General features: G+C 45.4%; 1 protein-coding gene across 1 annotated transcript; it reads right to left on the bottom strand.

The window, feature by feature from the left end:
- Positions 1–3,739: 3,739 nt before the first annotated feature.
- On the bottom strand, positions 3,740–15,762 carry LOC143956832 (NADPH oxidase 5-like; the record flags this gene model as incomplete). Its single annotated transcript, XM_077467006.1, is given in 4 exon segments — positions 3,740–3,949; positions 4,044–4,210; positions 9,925–10,024; positions 15,678–15,762. Coding segments are annotated over 4 exon segments (484 nt in total), but the record flags the coding sequence as incomplete, so codon positions are not given.
- Positions 15,763–19,499: the final 3,737 nt, after the last annotated feature.

Below are 19,499 nucleotides of genomic sequence, written 5' to 3'. Positions count from 1 at the left end.
CAGAATCTCTCCCATCCTCTGGAAATCTCAACCCTGGTATGCCCAGTTATCTCCTACCCTGTCCACCTTTAGGTGATCCCTGAAAACTGACTTAGTCAGGAAAGCCTACTCCACCCCCACCTAAAAACTGTACTTTGGTCACCTCCATCAGCTCATACCCCACAGCTAACACCTTTTGTACCACCTCCCCCTCCCTTTTAAATTGTAAGCTTCATGAACAGGGACCTCTTAATCCTTCTGTATTGAACTTTACTGTAACTGTACTGTCTCCCTTTATATTGTAAAGCACTGCACAAACTGTAGGCTCTATATAAATCCTGTATAGTAAATACAATAATATGTGGAAGTGTTGAACCATCTATATACTAATCATATGCGTGTAGCCAGTGGTGCGCGTAAGATATCTGGTGCCTGGGGGTGCACATTTTTTAACCCCTTCCCCTCCTGCCCAACAGTGATCCAAAGCAATAAAATGACGCTTCCCACAGACACCCCCCCACCACAATACAGACACCCTCCACACCCTCCAGAGTTCAGAGTGAGTGGTAGTCTTTCCCTTGGCTGTGTCATATGACTGCAGCAGGGAACGAGGCGTCTCTTCACTCTGAACTTCCGCTGTCAGGGGGAGCAGAGGGTGCCGACTCTCTGTGGTGCAGCATTGCACAACGTGAAAAAGCACCCACTGCAGCTACCAGGAGTGTGTGTAAATCTGACAAGCCTGTTGTTGGCTGTCAGGTGGAAGCGATCCAGTGGCTGTACAGCCTCCAGGTTCCTTCCACACACCCCAGTATGTGTCCCCTCCATACACCCCCATCATGTTTCCCGGGCTCCACACGCCCATTGGCAAACCAAGGAACATCATGGCTGACCCCACCGGGTAGAGGGGAGGAACCAAATTCACAATTAGAAGTTTATTTGTTTGATCGATATTTTGGTATCCGCTACCCATTAGAAATGCAAGGATTTGTGAACATAATTCTACTGGTGTATGGTCAGTCTGCCATGAGGCCTTCTCCTGAGAAACATCTAAAAGGTAAGAAATCTTTTTTTTTTTTTTATTATTATGATGTGTGAATGGGAACATAAACATAGAGTGGAGGTGTTCTCAAATTTGACTATAAAGAGGTGGAAATACATATAGCAGTACCCTCGTAGTATAGGCTGTCAGATAAATTTAGCTAGCTCCTCTGTAGTCAGTGGAGCAGGGGTTGATTATTTAGGCCTGCTCAGTGCTTCACAGGGTGCAGCTCTGATTACTTTCCCCTTTATTCTAAAGGATTTTGGAATTATAGTGGGAGGAAGAACTGAGTGGGCTGTCTGAATATTTACAGAACTCCAGCCAATCCCTGGTGAGATGCGCCCAGTAGGTGGAGACAAGACCATAAATAACCTGAAGCCTGAGGCAGAGTGCAGTGTCCCTGGGTCCAGTCTTGCTGGAGGAGAACTGCTGTGCAGAGGCTCTGCCTAGAGTTGCCAACTCACCCCTTTAAACCCGAACACACATGAATTACACAGGTTCTAAGGCTAGTTTAATGCAGATAAGGCACCAGGTGAGCTTAATTAACACCTTAATCAGCCACAGAACCCGTGTAATTCATATGAGTTTGGGTTTAAAGGGGTGAGGTGGAAAACCTAGCTCTGCCCCTGGGGCAGGAATGCTAAAGAAACCACTGAGAAGACACTGAGGTCCCAGTTAGGATTACTGGGGTGCCTATTTTCAAACTTAGTCCTGGAATCAATTTGGGACAGGAGTGAGCTCACTGGATAGAGCCAGGAGGAAGTTGGGGAAAGAGTGTCAACCTGTCCTTTGGTGGTGTGAGTCTGCATCTCCCTCACCATGAAGAGCCTGGTGGATATCACAAAGAGGCAACAGATGATCCTGTGGCTGCCAGAGTAGACGGTCCATGTGATGGAGAGTCAGTGGCCGTGTGTAGTTTTTGGTCTCTGGGAGAAGCAGGGCCATCTTTAATATTGATTGGACCCTGGGCAAAAAAATGTTTTGCCCCCCCCTCCCCCATGCAGTTTCTCTCTCCACCTGCTTTGAGAAATATAATAAAAAGTAGCAAGACTCAAAATCCGTTTACTGAATCAGATTAGACAGCGAATGTGTTTGGTTGCCAGAGGTTACAGTGTATCACTACCACTCACTGAGTGGTTGCTAGAGGTTACAGCACATAATTTCTGCTTGTTGATTGGTTGCTAGAGATTACTGCACATCAATACTGCTCATTGATTGGTTGCTATAGGTTACTGCCCATCATTGCTGCTTACTGATTGGTTGCTAGAGGTTACAGCACATCATCTCCTCACCCATTAATAGACATTAAACTCCCAGGGATCCTAGGACTCTCTGGCTCAGTGGCAGTGCACCTGACTTTCAAGCATGCCCCTTCACCCCCCAGTGGGCAGCATTCAGTATTGGTGGATATGACCTCAGGGGGGCATGATCTACATATGAATACCGCCTCTATTTACATATGAATCCTGCCGGTCTGCCTTTATTTACAGATTAATGTCATCACTATTTACATGTCAATGTCGGTATTTACATGTAAACACAGGGTCTGCAGGTGAGTCATCTGTACACAACAATAGGGCAGAGCTGGGCAGCATTAGTAGCAGCACTTCACACTGAGATATTGGGACACAGCACAGGACCAAAACCTCAAGGAACAATGGAATTTAAACTGAGATAGTTGGCTAGTATGAGGCAGCTGCTTTGGGCCCCACAACAATGACAGGGCCCAGGGCAGCTGCCCCTTTTTCCCTGCCTTAAAAATGGCAGGGAGAAGTCATAGTCACTGTCATCATTAGAGATTCTGTGGGGCATTTTTGTACAGTGCAGCAAGATAGTTAAGGAGTCCTCTGAGTGTTCAGTTCCAGGGTATCCCATGCTCCCTCACCCCATCTAAGTTTTATGTTCCAATAAAACCTCAAAAAGACACCCCTAGATTGCTCTTAGAGTAGATGGTCCATGTGAGTAGATGGTCCATGTGCTTATACGGTGCATGTGAGTAGATGGTCCATGTGCTGGAGAGTCAGTGTGTAGCTTTCGGTATCTGGGAGAAGTCCTAGTCACCGTCAACATTAAAGATTCTTTGAGGCATTTTCGTATAGTGCAGCAAGCAGGCATGTACTGGCCATCGGGACTACCGGGAGTTTCCCGGTGGGCCGATGGCTCAGTGAGCCACTCTGATGTTAGGGGGCTGGTGATGGGACACTCTGATCTAAGGGGGTGCTGATGGGACACTCTGATCTAAGGGGGTGCTGATGGGACACTCTGATCTAAGGGGGTGCTGATGGGACACTCTGATGTAAGGGAGTGCTGATGGGACACGCAAAATGTAAATGGGCCGGTCTGGATGAAGTCCAGGGCCAAATGTCTGTCCCAGTCCAGCCCTGGCAGCAAGATAGTTAATGAGTCCTCTGAGTGTTTAGTTCTAGTGTATCCCATGCTCCCTCACCCCATCCAAGTTTTAGGTTCCAATAAAACCCTAAAAAGACACCCCTAGACTGTTCATTTGAGCCAGTGGAAGAGTAAAGAAAATGCTATGTGCCTGTCTGTGTGTTCTAATTAGGGAATAAGGCTAAGGCCACTAGAGGGTCTTTCGGGGACACACTTTAAGGACAACTTGTACCAAAGGCACAGTTGTCCTTCAAAAAACAAGCCTTCCTTGATGTGACCATTTATTAATATTTGTAGGCAAAAGCGCAGTTGTTCTTCAAAAACAAGCCTTCCTTGAAGTGACCATTTATTAATATGTGTAGGTATCTTACATTCTCATTGAATTACTCTAATTTAGCAAAGACTAAATGACTAGAAGTTTTCCTTAAAAAATTTGAAGTTGAACTGTTCGCAGTGGGCCTTGATGACTTTGGCCAGCGCCGGAGAGCCACAGTAGAACACTTGCACCTTTCCTTTCTTCTCCTGCTCAATTTTCTGGAAAACCTAAAACCAAGAATATAAATTATTAATTGCTTTTTTACAAAAAAAACTTTCTATAAGCCAACCCAGAAATATTCGTCTGGAAATTTAGTCATGCCTTGTTCCAGTCTGGACGTCCCGGCTGCGTTCGAGTCTTCAGTCCCGTAATGGAGTCTTTTTCTTCCTTCTTGGCCAGAAGGTCCAGAGCCATCTGTAGCCCGATGGCCTTCATGTCATTCTTGCCGAGAGCGGAAGTCATGTACATGTGCATTTCCAGGAATCGACCTGAGATACAGAATGTTATTTCATTTTCTGAACAATTGTACTTGCAGTCGTATTTATTTGGTTCCCTAGTGACAGATTTATTAAGGTGACAATTATTAAGTTGGAATCTTCCCAGCCGGGCAAATACTCCGACCACCGGCTGTCTATAGGCCTGGACAGGGCGGACTGACCATTGCGCTACTCGGGCACTGCCCGAGGGCCCCATGCCACTAGAGGGGCCCCATCAGGTGTTGCCAGCCTCAGTAAAACCAGGGACAGTATGTAAATCCCGAGATTATAGCTGCCCCACCTCTCCAGTACCTTCTCAGCCAATAGAAACATGTCTGTGTGTACTGTGTGTGTGATTGTATATTGTGTGTGTGCTTGTGTATACTATGTGGCCCCATAATCTCTGATTGCTTTGGGGCCCCATAATCTCCTATTGCCCGGGGCCCCATGAGTTGTCAGTCCGCCCCTGGGCCTGGACTTCATGTGGTAGAAGAAGCTGGAGCTGTAAGCTTGGCAAGTCACACAAGCGTGAATGGAGCCTCAATCGCACGTTTTCAATCCCCCCCCCCCCCAACCGCTAGTCTAAATGAGGCCTTATGGACACGGGGACGCGAGTTTCCTGCGTAACACACCAGCTGGATTTGAATTTTAGGAGAAGCTGTCATTTTTTTTTTTCCTTCAAAAAGTTTCCTCTGGTGCCCCCTTTCACCTTCCCATTCACCCGGGGGAAATGTAAAGTTCTTTTGGCAGCACAGATGTATTTCTCGTCTCGTGTCTCCTGAGCCCACTATGTGAGCGATCTGCGTCTGACAGCAACGCTGCGATTCATGATTAGGATATGTGAGAGCGAGACGAGTCATTAATCACCGACAGGTTACCACACGACGCACACCTCTGACTGCGTACTGCACATCGGGGGAGGGGGGAAGTGATCTGCGGGAAAGCAATAAGGAAACGTGCCGTTCTGCAATCATCGCAGGAAAGGAGCATTCAGGTTCCTGGAGAGAGGAGAAGATTGCTGACAAATTGCAAATCTGTATCCACCTTAACCACTTACGGACCGCCGCGCCCGATGTACGTCCTAACTTTGAAGAGGAATATCGTTGTTATGGCAGCAGCCAGCTGCCATAACCCCGGGAATCCTCTTCTTCTTCGGCCGGCGGTCCGCTTTCCGGATAAAAGTGGTCTCTGTGGCGGATTCGCCGCAAGAGTATTGTTATCGGTGGCGTGAGAGGGGCGCCCCTGTCCCGCCGCGCTCCGTTGTGCCCTCCGAGACGTCGACAGCGGCGGAGGCAATTGGATCTTCTCCTTGTTGGGTATGGAGACGAGTGAGGGGGAAGATGGCCCACCCACCCATCTCCATACCATTGCAGGACGGAAGCCACGTCAAAACGCCACTTCCGCCCGTAGCTCTTAAAGGGGCATTTTTCATTTACTTATTTATTTTTTAAATGACAAAATTTATTGCATTTTTTTTTTATTGCACTTTAGTGTAAATATGAGATGTGAGGTATTTTTGACCTCGGATCTCATATTTAAGAGGTCCTGTCATACTTTTTTTTCTATTACAAGGGATGTTTACATTCCTTGTAATAGGAATAAAAGTGACACATTTTTTTTTATTTTATTTTTTTTTTTTTTAAAGAACAGTGTAAAAATAAAAGGTAAAATAAATAAGAGAAAAAATATTTTTTTTTTAAATGCGCCCCGTCCTGCCGAGCTCGCGCGCAGAAGCGAACGCATACGTGAGTAGCGCCCGCGTATGAAAACGGTGTTCACACCACACATGTGAGGTATCGCCGCGATCGGTAAAGCGAGAGCAATAATTCTAGCCCTAGACCCCCTCTGTAACTCAAAAAAATGCAACCTGTAGAATTTATTAAACGTCGCCTATGGAGATTTTTAAGGGTAAAAGTTTGTCACCATTCCACAAGCCGGAGCAATTTCGAAGCGTGACATGTTGGGTATCAATTTACTCGGCGTAACATTATCTTTCACAATATAAAAAATTGGGCTAACTTTACTGTTGTCTTATTTTATTTTATTCAAAAAATATATTTTTTCCAAAAAAGTGCGCTTGTAAGAACGCTGCGCAAATACAGCGTGACAGAAAGTATTGCAAAGACCGCCGTTTTTATTCTCTAGGGCAGTGATGGAGAACCTTGACACCCCAGATGGTTTTGGAACTACATTTTCCATAATTTTCAACTACACTGCAGAGTGCATGAGCATTATGAGAAGTGTAGTTCCAAAACATCTGGGGGGGGGGGTGCTGAGGTTCGCCATCACTGCTCCAGGGTGTTAGAATTTTTATTTTTTATAATGTTGGGGGGGGGGGGTTCTAAGTACTTTTCTAGCAAAAAAACTGTTTTAACCTGTAAACAACAAATCTCAAAAAAAAGCTCGGTACTTAACCACATCAATACCGGGCACTTAAACACCTTCCTGCCCAGACCAATTTTGAGCTTTCAGCGCTGTCGCACTTTGAATGACAATTGCGCGGTCATGCTACACTGTACCCAAATTAAATTTTTATCATTTTTTTCCCACAAATAGAGCTTTCTTTTGGTGGTATTTGATCACCTCTACGGTTTTTATTTTTTGTGCTACAAATAAAAAATACAGAAAATTTTGAAAAAAAAATGTTTTTTTTTGTTTCAGTTTCAAAACTTTGTAAATAAGTAAGTTTTCTCCTTCACTGATGGGCACTGATGGGCACTGATAAGGCGGCACTGATGGGCACCAATGAAGTGGCACTGATGAGGAGGTGGCATTGATGGACACTGATAGGCGGCACGGATGGGTGGCACGGATGGGCGACGCGGATGGGCGACACGGATGGGCGACATGGATGGACACTGATAGGTGGCACAAATTGGCACTGATAGCTTGCACGGATTGGCATGGATGGGCGGCACAGATGGGCATGGATAGGTGGCACAGATGGGCATGGACAGGCGGCACATATGGGCATGGGTGGGCACTGATAGGTGGCACAGGTGGGCACTCATAGGCAGCACAGGTGGGCACTCATAACAGGTGGGCACTCATAGGCAGCACAGGTGGGCACTCATAGGCGGCATTGGTGTTATACTGTACTAATGGATGCCAATCAGTGCCAAACAATAATGCATGCCAATCAGTGATGCCCATTGTGGGCACTGATTGGCATCCATTATGGGCACTGATTGGCATCCATTGTGCTGACCATTGGCATCCCTGGTGGTCTAGGGAGGATTACCTTTTCCCTGGTGGTCTGGTGGCGTCCCTGGTGGTCCAGTGTGGGCATCCTCGGGGGGGCTGTGCTGATAATCGATCAGCACAGACCCCCCCGTCAGAGGAGCAGCCGATCGTCTCTCCTCTACTCGTGTCTGACAGACGCGAGTGAGGAAAAGCCGATCACCGGCTCTTCCCATTTACACTGTGATCAGCCGTGATTGGACACGGCTGATCACGTGGTAAAGAGTCTCCGTCGGAGACTCTTTACCGAGATCGTAGTTGCCGGGTGTCAGACTGAAACCCTGCAACAACGATCGCCGCGATGCGCGCCCCCGGGGCGCGCCCCCGGGGGCGTGCAGCGGCTCATAATCCTGAGGACGTCATATGACATCCGGTCAGGATTATCAAACCACTTTGCCGCCGTCTTTTTGTAATAGGGCGGGCGGCAAGTGGTTAAAGTGGTTGTAAACCTAGATTAAGGCTTACCTGTAAGTCCAAGAAATATCTCCTAAACCTACACAGTTTAGGAGATATTTGCCAAAAGACAGGCACCGTTGTCTACGGCGCATGTGGTTTACTTCCTCTTTAAAGCGGTTCTCCACCCTAAAGTGGAAGTTCCGCTCATCTGATCCCTCCCCCCCTTCCGGTGCCACAATCGTCCCCTTTCAGGGGGGAGGGGGTTGCAGTTACCTGGATAATCCAGGTATCTGCACCCACTTCCAGGACAGACCGCCGCAGATGCCCCGCCCCCCGTTGTGTTCTGGGAAACACACAGTTCCCAGGACACAGCGGGGACCAGCAGAGACGCGCAGCACGACTCGCGCACGTGCAGTAGGGAACCGGGCAGTGAAGCCTCAACACTTCACTTCCAATTCCCTGACAGAGGATGGCGGCGGGGGCAGCAGAGAGACGAGCGATCGCTCATCATTTGCTGCCGACATCGCTGGACCCTGGGACAGGAAAATGTCAATTTATTAAAAGTCAGCAACTGCAATATTTGTAGCTGCTGGATTTTAATATTTTTTTTAAGGTGCAGAACCACTTTAAGTGGTTAAAGTGTGTTTCCACTTTTGCAGCCAAATTAGGGATACTTTGACTTTAGGGGGGCCGGGCTGTGACCATTGGGAGTAGAAAAGGTCCCGACTTCAGTGGAAATAAAGAATGCCCCATCGTTGGTGTCTTTGGGAGGAATTGTTCTCCTTTGTTGGGTGTCGGGCTGAGGAGTTAGGCCTCATCATTGGGTGGGATTGTGCTTCTTCCTTGGTGTTAGCGGGGGGGGGGGGGAATTGTGCCCCATCGTTGGCGTCATTTTGCCCAATTGTTGGTGTCAATGGGATGAATTGCGCCCCTTTTCTGATCTCAATGGGGGAAGGGGGGGATTATGCCCCATTGTTGGTATCAATGGATGAAATAGTGCCCCCAGGGCCAGATAAAAGCAAGCAGAGGGCCGCATCTGGCCCCCCAGGCTGCAGTTTAGAGACCACTGGTCCAAAAAAACGCTACCAGCCTATGAAAGCTCTGATTCAAACCAGATGGACTAGACCCCAGATGCCTCTCTAAAGAGTACCTGTCACTGCCCATGCTATCACAAGGGGGAATTTGTTAGAGTGGTTGTAAACCTTTACAAACCACTTTGACCTACAGGTAAGCCTAGATTAAGGCTTACCTGTAGGTCCAAGAAATATCTCCTAAACCTATACAGTTTAGGAGATATTTACCTAAAGACAGCCACTGCTGTCTACGGCGCATGCGCCGTAGACAGCGGCGCACAGGCGCACTGGGCAGGCCGCAGATCGTGGCGATATACCGCGAGTGTCGGCTCCCATGCGCATGCGCAGGAGTGATGTCATTGCTTCTCCGCCGAATCACAGCCCCGGAGCAGCGAGACCCGGAAGTCGCTCTGGGATCCATGGCAGCGGCAAACATGAAGACGGAGGACCGCTTCGGGGGCTTCGTTCTCAGGTAAGTTATTCATAATGAGCTAGTATGCTATGCCTTTTGCTTTTTTTTCCAGATGGGTTTACAACCACTTTAATGCCTTGTGATAGCAATAAAAGTAATGATACATTTTTTTAAACAGACAGTGTAAAAATAAAATAAATAATAATAAGAAAAATGTTTAAAGCACCCCTAACCACCCCCCCCCCCCCTCCCGTGGTTGCACACAAAGGTGAACGCATACGTAGGTCATGCATGCAAAGGTAAACAGTGTTTGCACCACACATGTGAGGTATTGTCACAAACACCAGAGCGAGAACAATAATTCTAGCACCAGACTGCTAACCTGCAAAGGCTTTTTAAAGCGTCACCATGGCAGCGCACCCCTAAACACAACGGGTGGTATCAGAGGAGCGGGGTGCGGAATCCTCCACTACCAGCTTATCAGGGGGTGAACATTAGGATTAAGTTTGGCTGGCACTGCTGGCAGGTACCCCACACGGGACATTGCCCCTTTTTTTCCTGTATATTTTTGTATATATTTTGTGTCTATTAGAAATCCCGTATACCTTCCGGCTCCTCGTCAGCCTGGTCCAGCTCCAGCTTGGTTAACAAACTAACAAACCACTCAAAAAACTTCTGGTCTCGGTTTATCCAGATAAAGTCCACCTGGAATGGAAAAAAAATGGTGGAATTTCACTCATCACATTAAATTATTTTTATTTATCTTTTCCAGTATCTGTCGGTTATCTTATAATTGATTTGTTAGTAGCCTCAGTCTTATGTAACCTCTTCAGTACCGGGCACTTTCACCCCCCTCCTGCCCAGGCTAATTTAAAATTTTCGCTGCTGTCACACTTTGCATGACAATTGCACGGTCATGCAACACTGTACCCACATGACATTTTTAGCATTTTTTTTCACACAAATAGAGCTTTCTTTTTTTTTTTTTTGGGGGGGGGGGGGGGTATTTAATCACCACTGGGTTTTTATTTTTTGCTAAACAAACGAAAAAGTCTGAAAGAATTGAAAAAAAAATTTTTTTCTTAGTTTCTGTTAACAAATTTTGCAAATAAGTAATTTTTCTTCTTCACTGATGTGCACGGATGAGGCTGCACTGATGGGCGCTGATGAGGCTGCACTGATAAGGTTGCACTGATGGGCGCTGATTAGGCCGCACTGATGGGTGCTGATAAGGCTGCACTGATGGGTGCTGATGAGGCTGCACTGATGGGTGCTGATGAGGCTGCACTGACGGGTGCTCATGAAGCTGCACTGACGGGTGCTGATGAGGTTGCACCGATGGGCTGTACTAATTGGCGCTGTTGAGGCCGAACTGATGGGTGCTGATTAGGCCACACTGATGGGTGTTGATTAGACCACACTGATGGGCGCTGATTAGGCCGCACTGATGGGCACTGATGAGGCTGCACTGATGGGCGCTGATGAGGCCGCGTTGATGGGCGCTGATGAGGCTGCAATGATGGGCGCTGATGAGGCCGCACTGATGAGGCCGCGCTGATGGGCGCTGATGAGCCACAAATGATGGGCGCTGATGAGGCCGCGCTGATGGGCGCTGATGAGGCTGCGCTGATGGGCAATGATGAGGCTACACTGATGGGCGCTGATGAGGTTGCATTGACGGGCACTGATAGGCTTCACTGATAGGCGTGGATAAGGCGGCATTGATAAGTGGCACTGGTAGGCCAGCACTGATGGGCGCTGTTGGGGGCTGCACTGATGGGCGCTGTTGGGGCTGCACTGATTATCAGTGTAAACTGTGTGCTGACAGGCTTGCCAATAACCCTCAAGATAACCAGCAAGTCTGTTTACATGCAACCAGCTATGATTGGACACAGCTGATCACATGGTAAAGGGCCACTGTGATTGACCCTTTACTGTGATCTGTGACCAGAGGTTTAAAAATGGTACTCTAATACCACACAGTCTTTGATTTCAGCAATATGTGTACAGTTAGAATTAGACTGGATTTAAAATGTAAAATTTTATTTGAACTTCAGTCCGAATATCTGAAATTTGGATGAATTTAGTTTCGGTATTCGGAGCATTCGGTAAAATTAGTTTATATTGTAATTCGGCTATTCGGATAGATCTGAATCTCTGAATAAAAAATATAAATCATCCCAATATTAATGCGGAAGGAAACGCACATGCCTAGTGATCACAGAGCAAGCCGAGTGCACGCCCCAAGGGGTGCGGGGGGGGGAGGCTTGGTTCTGGTAGGACATCCATGGACACCCTCCAAGAACTGGATGACCATGCTGTGGGGGGGGGGCTTGGTTCTGGTAGGACATCCATGGACACCCTCCCAGAACTGGATGACCATGCTGTAGGGGGGGGCTTGGTTCTGGTAGGACATCTATGGACACCCTCCCAGAACTGGATGACCATGCTGTGGGGGGGGGGGAAGGGGGGCTTGGTTCTGGTAGGACATCCATGGACACCCTCCCAGAACTGGATGACCATGCTGTGGGGGGGGGGAAGGGGGGCTTGGTTCTGGTAGGACATCCATGGACACCCTCCCAGAACTGGATGACCATGCTGTGGGGGGGGGGGGGGAAGGGGGCTTAGTTCTGGTAGGACATCCATGGACACCCTCCCAAAACTGGATGACCATGCTGTAGGGGGGGGGGGGCTTGGTTCTGGTAGGACATCTATGGACACCCTCCCAGAACTGGATGACCATGCTGTGGGGGGGGGGGGGCTTGGTTCTGGTAGGACATCCATGGACACCCTCCCAGAACTGGATGACCATGCTGTAGCCGTCATTTGTCTATAGCACAGTCGGGAAGTAGGTAAAGTGGTTCAAAAGGCAGAATTTTTTTATTTTTTTATACATTGTTGCATTTTATTTCTGCCAAAAGTACCAATACCTGGTTTATTGATCAGGCTATCACTGATCGCTTGATAGGCCAGCAAACACCGCCTCCGTGCCAAGCTGCATTGATGCAGTAATTAATGCAAAAGGAGCCCCGACCAAGTATTGAGTACATACTATACTACATGGACAGACTTCCCACTAATACAACATTTCTGTATTAAAAATCTATATTTTCTTTTGGGTCTTATGTAATATTAAACTTTTCCGAGATATTGAATCTTGGGTCTTCACTAGCTATAAGCCATAATCATTCAAATTATGCTTGAAATACATCTCTCTGCGTGTAACGCATCTTTATAAAATATGAGTTTTACTTTTTGAATTGACAACTTTTTGATAATATTCAAATTTTTTAGATGCACCCTGTATATATACAATATACGTTGTGGTTTGCAAGTGGTTTACCAGGGTAGCGGTTGAAGCCATCAGCCACAACCCCGTATTTATTTATTTTTTTAAGCCAGCGGCTGGCTTTCTCATGAAAGCGCTCCGAGGGGCTCATTAGCCGCTGGAACACTTTCGGAAGTAGCGCGAGGGGACGTTCCCCCCCCCCACTTGCTGATGTTTCTCAGGCTTACTATCTTTACCGGCACGCTCGAAAAAACAATCCAACCCTGCTGGTCACAGAGGCGATAAAAGACTAGATTGTCTTTGATCGCCTCTATGGCCTTGGAGGACCAGAGCGACATCATGACGTCACCTCCGGTTCAGGCTGGAACTAAACCATTTTTTTTTTAAAGCGAAGGGAGAGGATTTTAACCCCCCCCCCCCCCCCCAGATCTCTTCATAAAGAGGTCCTGTCATCCTTATTTCTATTACAACAGATGTGTACATTCCTTGTAATAGGAATAAAAGTAAAAAATATTAAAGGGACAGTGTAAATAAAAAACGCCGGCCACGAGCGATTGCGGGCATGAGAGGCAGAACAGGGATATGCGTGTGTGTTGGGTGTAAACACACACATCCCAGTTCTGTGCGGAGAGGAGAGAGAGATTGTGAGTTCCCACGAGATAGGAACCGCGATCTCTCATCTTCTATAGTCCGTCCCCTCCCCCAACAGTTAGAACACACACATAGGGAACACACACATAGGGAACACACACATAGGGAACACACACATAATAGGGAACACACACATAGGGAACACACTTAACACCCTTGATCGCCCCCTAGTGTCAACCCCTTCCCCTTCCAGTGACATTTATACAGTAATCAGTGCATGTTTATAGTATTGATCGCTGTATAATTGTCAATCGACCCAAAAATGTGCCAAAAGTGTCCGCCATAATGTTTCAGTCTCAATAAAAAAAGATTGCCGCCATTACTAGTAAAAAAAATAAAATAAATAATAATAATAATAATAATAATAATAAAAATGCCATAAATCTATCCTCTGTTTTGCAAACAATATAACTTTTGCTCAAACCCATCAATATACGCTTATTGCGATTTTTATTACCAAATATATGTAGAAGAATGCATATCGGCCTAAACTGAGGAAAAAAAATTGGCTTTTTTAAAACAAAAATTGGGGGATATTTATTACAGCAAAAGGTACAAAATATTGTGTTTTTCTTTCAAAATTTTCGCTCTTTTTTTGGTATAGCGCAAAAAACGCAGCGGCGATCAAATACCACCAAAATAAAGCTCTATTTGTGGGAAAAAAAAGGATGTCAATTTTGTTTGTGTACAGCGCAACTGTCAGTTAAAGCGACGCAGTGCCGAATCGCAAAAAATGGCCTCCAATTCTTCCGGGGCTGAAGATGTTAATGTGGTTGTTAACCCACTTATACAAATGTATATAAGCCCCTCTTTGTCCTAATAAAAAAGTGCTCCTGTCTCTGTGCGTTTTATTTAAAAAATGCCTCCTGTACCGGATTTCACAGCAGTTCCCCCGAGATCACATCCCCCGGCCGGCTCTCTCCTCTGCCAGGCTGACAGATGCACTGGGCGGGGCCAAGATTCCCCCTGCTGGCGTCAACCAGGACACGAGGAGGAGAGGAGAAAGAGAGCTGACCGGTCACGTGATCGCAGGGAACCACTGTGAAATGCAATAAAGGAGGCTTCTTTTTTTTTTTTTTTATAAAGCACACAGACAGGAGCACAGCAAAAAATCTGTTAAAGTTTTAACAGTTATGAGAGCAGCAGGAGTGGAGGGGGGCACTGACACAGGGGTGGGCAGACAGGCAGGGAGGAGGGGGGGAAAGAGCACATAGGAGGACAGGAGAGCTGTGGAGGCATGTAAACTGACCACATGTCAGGGCTTAGCAGCCATAATGAACCGTGGTCAGTTTATAAAGGGGAGGGTAGAAACTGCAGGATCAGCCAGGTATGTCAGGTGTTACAGGGGCCAAATGACAGAGGACAAGCACTTTGCTGTATAACATTCTTTAAAGAGACAGGATCCATTTTTTTAACAAGTGCTTTAAATACCGTCGTTTGTTGCCATTCCACAGGCGTGCGCAATTTTAAAGTGCGACATGTCTATTTATTTATTTAATTTTTTAGAAGAAAAAAAATTGGGGTATATATTGTGTGTTTTTTTTTTATTATTCATTAAAGTGTATTTAAAAAAATAAAAATGCATTTGAAAAACCACTGCGCAAATACTGTGCAACATAAATAATTGCCACGACCACCATTTTATTCCCTAGGGTGTCTGCTAAAAAAAAAAAAAAAAACGTTTTATAATATTTGGGGGTTATAAGTAGTTTTCTAGCAAAAAAAAAAATACTGATCTAAACCTGTAAACAAAAAGTGTCAGAAAATGCCCGGTCTTCAAGTGGTTAAAAGTGTACTTTTTTCCAAAAATTGTCGTTTGAGAAACCTCTGAGCAAATATCATGTGACATAAAAATATGCAACAAACACCATTTTATTTCCCTAGGGCCTCTGCTTACAAAAAAAAAAAAATATAAAAAATTATAGTGTTTGGGGGATTCTAAGTAATTTTCTAGTAAAAAAAAAAAAATAAAATAAATGTTTTACATGTAGGAGAGGAATGTCAGAATTGGCCTGGACTGGAAGCAGTTAATGAAGTTTTTATTACATGTTTTTTTTTTTTTATATATATTTTTATTGAAAATTTCCAATTTAAACACAAAAAAAAAAAAAAAAAAAGCAAAAAAAAACAAAAAACAAAAAAAAAAGCAAAAAATGCAAAAACAGAAAATAGTAGATTTACAAAGCTTGTATTTAACCCACTACCAGTGATTCCCTTTACTGCATTTGTGTTATGTTTTTGTACCTAATATCATGCAGTTTTAATCACTAATACCAGTAACTATTACCAAATTATTCATTTACAGTGGAAGCGTGTTTATTTATTTATTTATTTATTTATTTATTATATGTTGTAAATTGCCATGTGGTACGCAGCATTGTGTTATCTGTAGCCAGTCCCATTGTCTATAGTCCTCACCTTTCTGAGCTTCATCTCGCTGTCCTTCAGATTCTCAAACCAGGAGTAGCTGCAGTTCGGGCAATTCTGTTTCCGCATACGGTACCTGATGAACAAACAAAAAAAAAAAAAAAACATTCCCAAAGACAGAGACAGATTTTTATGTGCTGGATTTTTTTATTGGTTCAGATGATGTTTCCTGCGGAGAACGCCTATCCATACCGGACACCAAGGTGTGCATTTACAAAAAATAAAATAAAAAATGCCTAGCTGTTCGTCCACCAAAACTGCATGTATATTCGCGCCATGCAAGATCGAATGTTCCCAGGCTATAGTTTATGCAATTCGAATGTGCGAATGCAGAAATACCACGGATGGCCACCAGGTGGAGCTGAGGCGTACACATTTGTCCTATGTCAGCGCCATCTAGTGGCCATAATGCAGTATTTACAGTTATCACCACCAGATCAGGAGGTGAGGGGAAATCTTTCAATGGGGTCACCTATATGGTTGACTGCTGACTAAGAGGGGGTTTTTCTTTACTTCGATTTAACGTTCACTTCCTGTGTGTCTCTGGTACAGGAAGTGAATGAAGATCCCTAAAGGGACAAAAAAATGACATTCCCTGGCTATAAATAAACTTTTAACTGACTTAACTAGAGCGGCACAGTGGTGTAGTGGGTGGCACAGTGGTGTAGTGGTTAGCACTCTCACCTAGCAGTAAAAAGGGTCGCTGGTTTGAATCCCAACCACGACACTACCTGCCTGGAGTTTGCATGTTCTCCCTGTGCCTGTGTGGGGTTTCCTCCGGGTACTCCGGTTACCTCGCACACTCCAAAGACATGCAGGTAGGTTAATTGGCTTCTGTCCCAAATTGGCCCCTAGTATATGAATGGGGACCTTGGATTGTGGGCTCCTTGAGGGTAGGGACCGATGTGAGGGTGCAATGTACAGGGATAGGGACAATTGTAGACACTCAGGTTGAACTGGATGGACTGGTGTCTTTATTCAACCTTACTAACTATGTAACTACTTCTAATGCAAATAAGCTAAATATAGGGATGTGTTTAAAAAGAAAAAAATATATATTTGCTGAGCTATTCACCCATCAAAACTGCATGTACATTCGTTCTGTGCAAATGGAGTAAAAAAACAATGAATATTATTAGGCTATTTCCTGTGCTAGTCGAGTGTTTGCCATTTTCATTTTGATTAAAAATGGAAAATACCACATGTGGCCACTAGATGGTGGTAAAGCAATATAGGATTTGAACACCATCTAGTGGCCAAATGTGGTATTTTCTTTTTTGTGCCCTGTGAAAGTCCATGTCCATTGTTCTGCGCAAATGGGGCAAAAAAAACAAAACAAACAAACCAAAAAAGACAGTGACTATTAACCACCTCGCGCCCGCCCTATAGCCGAATGACGGGCGTAGAGCAGGCGCGTTCGTCCAGGAGGCCGTCCCTGGACGTTCTATTGTTTACTTCCGCAATGCGCGCCGCCGCGGGCGCGCATCACGGAAGTTCTGTGTTCGCCGTGTCCTCCGGGGACAGGCAAACACAGATCGCTGTAAACGGCCAATAACAGCGGCCGTTTACAGCGTGATCGGCGTGTCCAATGGGAGATGATCTCATATGTAAACATATGAGATCATCTCTCAGCGCCGCTCTCCCTCCTCACACAGAGTGTGAGAGGGGAGAGATGAACGGCTGCAGCGGCAGCCGTTCTGCTTCGCTTTGTAAAAAAAAAAAAAAAAAAAAAGTAAAAAAAAAAAGTGCCATCCTCCCCCAGCAGTGCCATCCATCCTCCCCCAGCAGTGCCATCCATCCTCCCCCAGCAGTGCCATCCTCCCCCAGCAGTGCCATCCGCCCCAGTGCCATCCGCCCCAGTGCCATCCACCCCAGTGCTACCTGCCCCCAGTGCCATCCACCCCAGTGCTACCTGCCCCCAGTGCCATCCACCCCAGTGCTACCTGCCCCCAGTGCCACCTGTTGTCAGTGCCATTTGTCACCAGTGCCATCTGTCATCAGTGCCACGTATAAGTGCCATCTGTCATCAGTGCCACGTGTCATCAGTGCCACGTATTAGTGCCATTTGTCATCAGTGCCACCTGTCAGTGTCACGTGCCATCTGTTGTCAGTGTCACGTGTCATCAATGCCACTTATCAGTGCCATCTGTCATCAGTGTCACGCGTCATCGGTGCCATGTATTAGTGCCATCTGTCATCGGTGGCACGTATTAGTGCCACGTATTAGTGCCATCTGTCATCAGTGCCACGTATTAGTGCCACGTGTCTTCAGTGCCATGTATTAGTGCCACGTGTCATCAGTGCCACATATAAGTGCCACGTGTCATCAGTGCCACATATTAGTGCCATCTGTCATCAGTGCCACATATTAGTGCCATCTGTCATCAGTGCCACGTGTCATCAGTGCCACGTATAAGTGTCATCATTGCCACGTATCAGTGCCATCTGTCATCAGTGTCACGTGTCATTGTCCTGGTGCTTCAAAAGTGTAATAAATAGTCAACAAGTTAGATGTGTAATTTATGTTCCTAGAACACATGATGGCGCTACCTGCATGTTGGGCCTCTCTATGTGGCCAGGCTGTGAAAAAGTCCCACACATGTGGTATTGTAATACTCAGGAGGAGTAGCAGAATTTTTTGGGGGGTGTCATTTGTGGTATACACATGCCACGTGAGAGAAATAACCTATTACAATGACAATTTTGTGGAGAAAAAAAAAAATGAAAAATCTTAATTTTGCAAAGAATTGTGGAAAAATATGACAACATCAAAAAGCTCACTATTACTAAATACCTTGGAATGTCTACTTTCCAAAAAGGGGTCATTTGGGGGGTATTTGTACTTTCCTGACTTGTTCGGGTCACAAGAAGTGAGATAGGCCACCAGTACATCAGATGTGATAAATTTTGTGCGATTCGCACCACACCTTGTAGACTCTCTAACTTTCACAAAGACCAAATAATATCCACTAATTTGGGTTATTTTTACCAAAGATATGTAGCAGTATAAATTGTGGCCAAAATTTATGAAGAAAAATTTATAATTTGCATAATTCTGTCACAGAAACAAAGAAATATGCGTTTTTTTTCAAAATTTTCGGTCTTTTTTCATTTATAGCGCAAAAAATAAAAACCCCAGAGGTGATCAAATACCACCAAAAGAAAGCTCTATTTGTGGGAAAAAAAGGACAAAAAATTCATTTGGGTACAGTGTTGCATGACTGAGTAATTGTCATTCAAATTGTGAGAGCACCGAAAGCTGAAAATTGGTCTGGGCAGGGAAGGGTGTTTAAGTGCCCAGTAAGCAAGTGGTTAAGCTCATTCCTCTGCTCGTCGAGTGTTTCCCATTTCATTTTGATAAAAAATTGAAAAATACCACATTTGGCCACTAGATGGGGCTAATAGGATTTGAACACCATCTAGTGGCCAAGTGCGGTATTTTCAGTTTTCGTCCCTGTGAAAGTCTATGTACATTCCTTCTGAGCAAATAGGCCACAAAAATAAACAAACAATGACAATTATTAGACTATTCCCTGTACCATTCGAGTGTTTTTTTCCTTTAAATTTTTATTAAAAATGGAAAATACCACATTTGGCCACTAGATGGGGCTAATAGGATTTGAACACCATCTAGTGGCCAAGTGCGGTATTTTCCGTTTTCGTCCCTGTGAAAGTCCATGTACATTCCTTCTGAGCAAATAGGCCACAAAAATAAACAAACAATGACAATTATTAGACTATTTCCTGTGCCAGTCGAGTGTTTTTTTCCTTACATTTTTTATTAAAAATGGAAAATACCACATTTGGCCACTA

The sequence above is a fragment of the Lithobates pipiens genome, unplaced genomic scaffold (genome assembly GCF_037356315.1).
Source record: "Lithobates pipiens isolate NorthernLeopardFrog02 unplaced genomic scaffold, aLitPip1_a1.2 Scaffold_418, whole genome shotgun sequence".
Lineage (NCBI taxonomy): Eukaryota > Metazoa > Chordata > Amphibia > Anura > Ranidae > Lithobates > Lithobates pipiens.
The sequence above is the reverse complement of the archived record's forward strand: the minus strand, read 5'-3'. Positions and strand labels throughout refer to the sequence as shown.